This window comes from Antrostomus carolinensis, unplaced genomic scaffold (genome assembly GCF_000700745.2).
Source record: "Antrostomus carolinensis isolate BGI_N321 unplaced genomic scaffold, ASM70074v2 scaffold27178, whole genome shotgun sequence".
NCBI lineage: Eukaryota > Metazoa > Chordata > Aves > Caprimulgiformes > Caprimulgidae > Antrostomus > Antrostomus carolinensis.
Window position 1 is genome coordinate 10,147 of NW_010331325.1, and position 1,542 is coordinate 11,688.

At 60.9% G+C, this 1,542-nt stretch overlaps 1 protein-coding gene across 1 annotated transcript in view; it reads left to right on the forward strand.

The window, feature by feature from the left end:
* LOC114818811 (syntaphilin) overlaps window positions 1-1,539 on the forward strand; it is a gene marked incomplete at both ends in the record, with an annotated part of 4,261 nt that extends 2,722 nt beyond the window's left edge. The window contains 2 exon segments of the mRNA XM_029086273.1: window positions 1-104; window positions 1,119-1,539. The exon segment at window positions 1-104 is cut by the window's left edge and continues 7 nt beyond it. Coding sequence (XP_028942106.1) covers window positions 1-104; window positions 1,119-1,539 — 525 coding nt within the window.
* Between the last annotated feature and the right edge of the window lie 3 nt (window positions 1,540-1,542).

Below are 1,542 nucleotides of genomic sequence, written 5' to 3' on the forward strand. Positions count from 1 at the left end.
CCACCGACGCCGGAGCAGTACCTGACACCCCTGCAGCAGAAGGAGGTCTGCATCAGGCACCTGAAAGCTCGCCTGAAGGACACGCAGGAGCGGCTGCAGGACAGGTGAGCACGGGAGCAGCGGGCACAGACCCCCCGGAAAGGCTCCCAGCACCACCCACTGCCACCCATAGCAGCAGATCCAGTATGGGACTGGTCCTGTGTGCTCTTCATTCCCAGTGTCCTCGGGCTCATGCCCAGGCAGAGGTTTCCTGGCTTTGCAGCAGAGTTGTGGGCATCTGGCATCGAAAAAAACAGAGGTTTCCTGGCTTTGCAGTGGTGTTGTGGGCATCTGGCATCGCTGCCCATGCAACGGGGGAGCTGCGGATTCGGGGGCCACGGAGCCCGTAGGTCCCAGCTGCGGTGGCTGCACTGTCCCCTGTGCCACCCGCTAAGTCTTTGTCACCGTTTTTCTGAATTTCAGCGTCAGAGGGTGGCTAATCCCCATCTGCTGCTCTCGGGCTCAGGCACGTCCTTGCTGGCGTGCTGGCTACCACGTGCCCACCCGGGGCTCCTGCCCGTCCCCACGCAGCCCTTGGGAGCCCTGGGAACTGTGTCCCATATGGGAGAGGGCTGAGCATCGCTCCGAGGGTCCTTGAGCATCACTCTGAGGGTCCCCAAGCATCACTCCCAGGGGTCACAGAATCACAGAGTGGTTGAGGTTGGAAGGTCACCTAGTCCAACCCCCCTGCTCAAGCAGGGACTCCCAGAGCACATGAACCAGGATTTTGTCCAGATGGTTTTTGAATATCTCCAGGGAGGGAGATTCCACAGCTTCACTGGGCAAAACCTCTCTGGGTCCTTGAGCTTCAGTCTGAGGGTCCCTGAGGATCACTCTGGGGGTCCCTGCACATTTCTCTGAGGGTCCCTGAGCATTACTCCCAAGGGTCCCCTGAATATCACTCACAAGGGTCCCCTGAGCATCGCTCCCAACAGTCCTTGAGCTTCACTCTGAGGGTCCCCTCCAACCCATGAGTGTTACTGGGTGATCTGGCTCCAAATCAGTGCCGGGCACATGAGGACAGGGCTGTCCCCACAGCCTCCTCAGCACCACGGCAGTGCCCTCCCCATCTCTCACAGGGATGCTGAGATCGAGGACCTGAAGACGCAGCTGTCGCGGATGCAGGAGGACTGGATCGAGGAGGAGTGCCACCGCGTGGAAGCCCAGCTGGCGCTGAAGGAAGCCCGCAAGGAGATCAAGCAGCTGAAGCAGGTCATCGACACGGTGAAGAACAACCTGCTGGAGAAGGACAAAGGGCTCCAGAAGTATTTCGTAGACATCAACATCCAGAACAAGAAGCTGGAGACATTGCTGCACAGCATGGAGGTGGCACAGAACGGGGCGCTGAAGGAGGAGGGGGCCGGTGAGTCGGCCGGGGGGTCCCCAGCCCGATCCCTCACCCGCAGCTCCACCTACACCAAGTTGAGCGACCAGGGGGCTGGGGACCGCAACGTGGGGGGCTCCCAGACCATCTCGCTGGACGAGGGGGCCGACAGCGGCTTC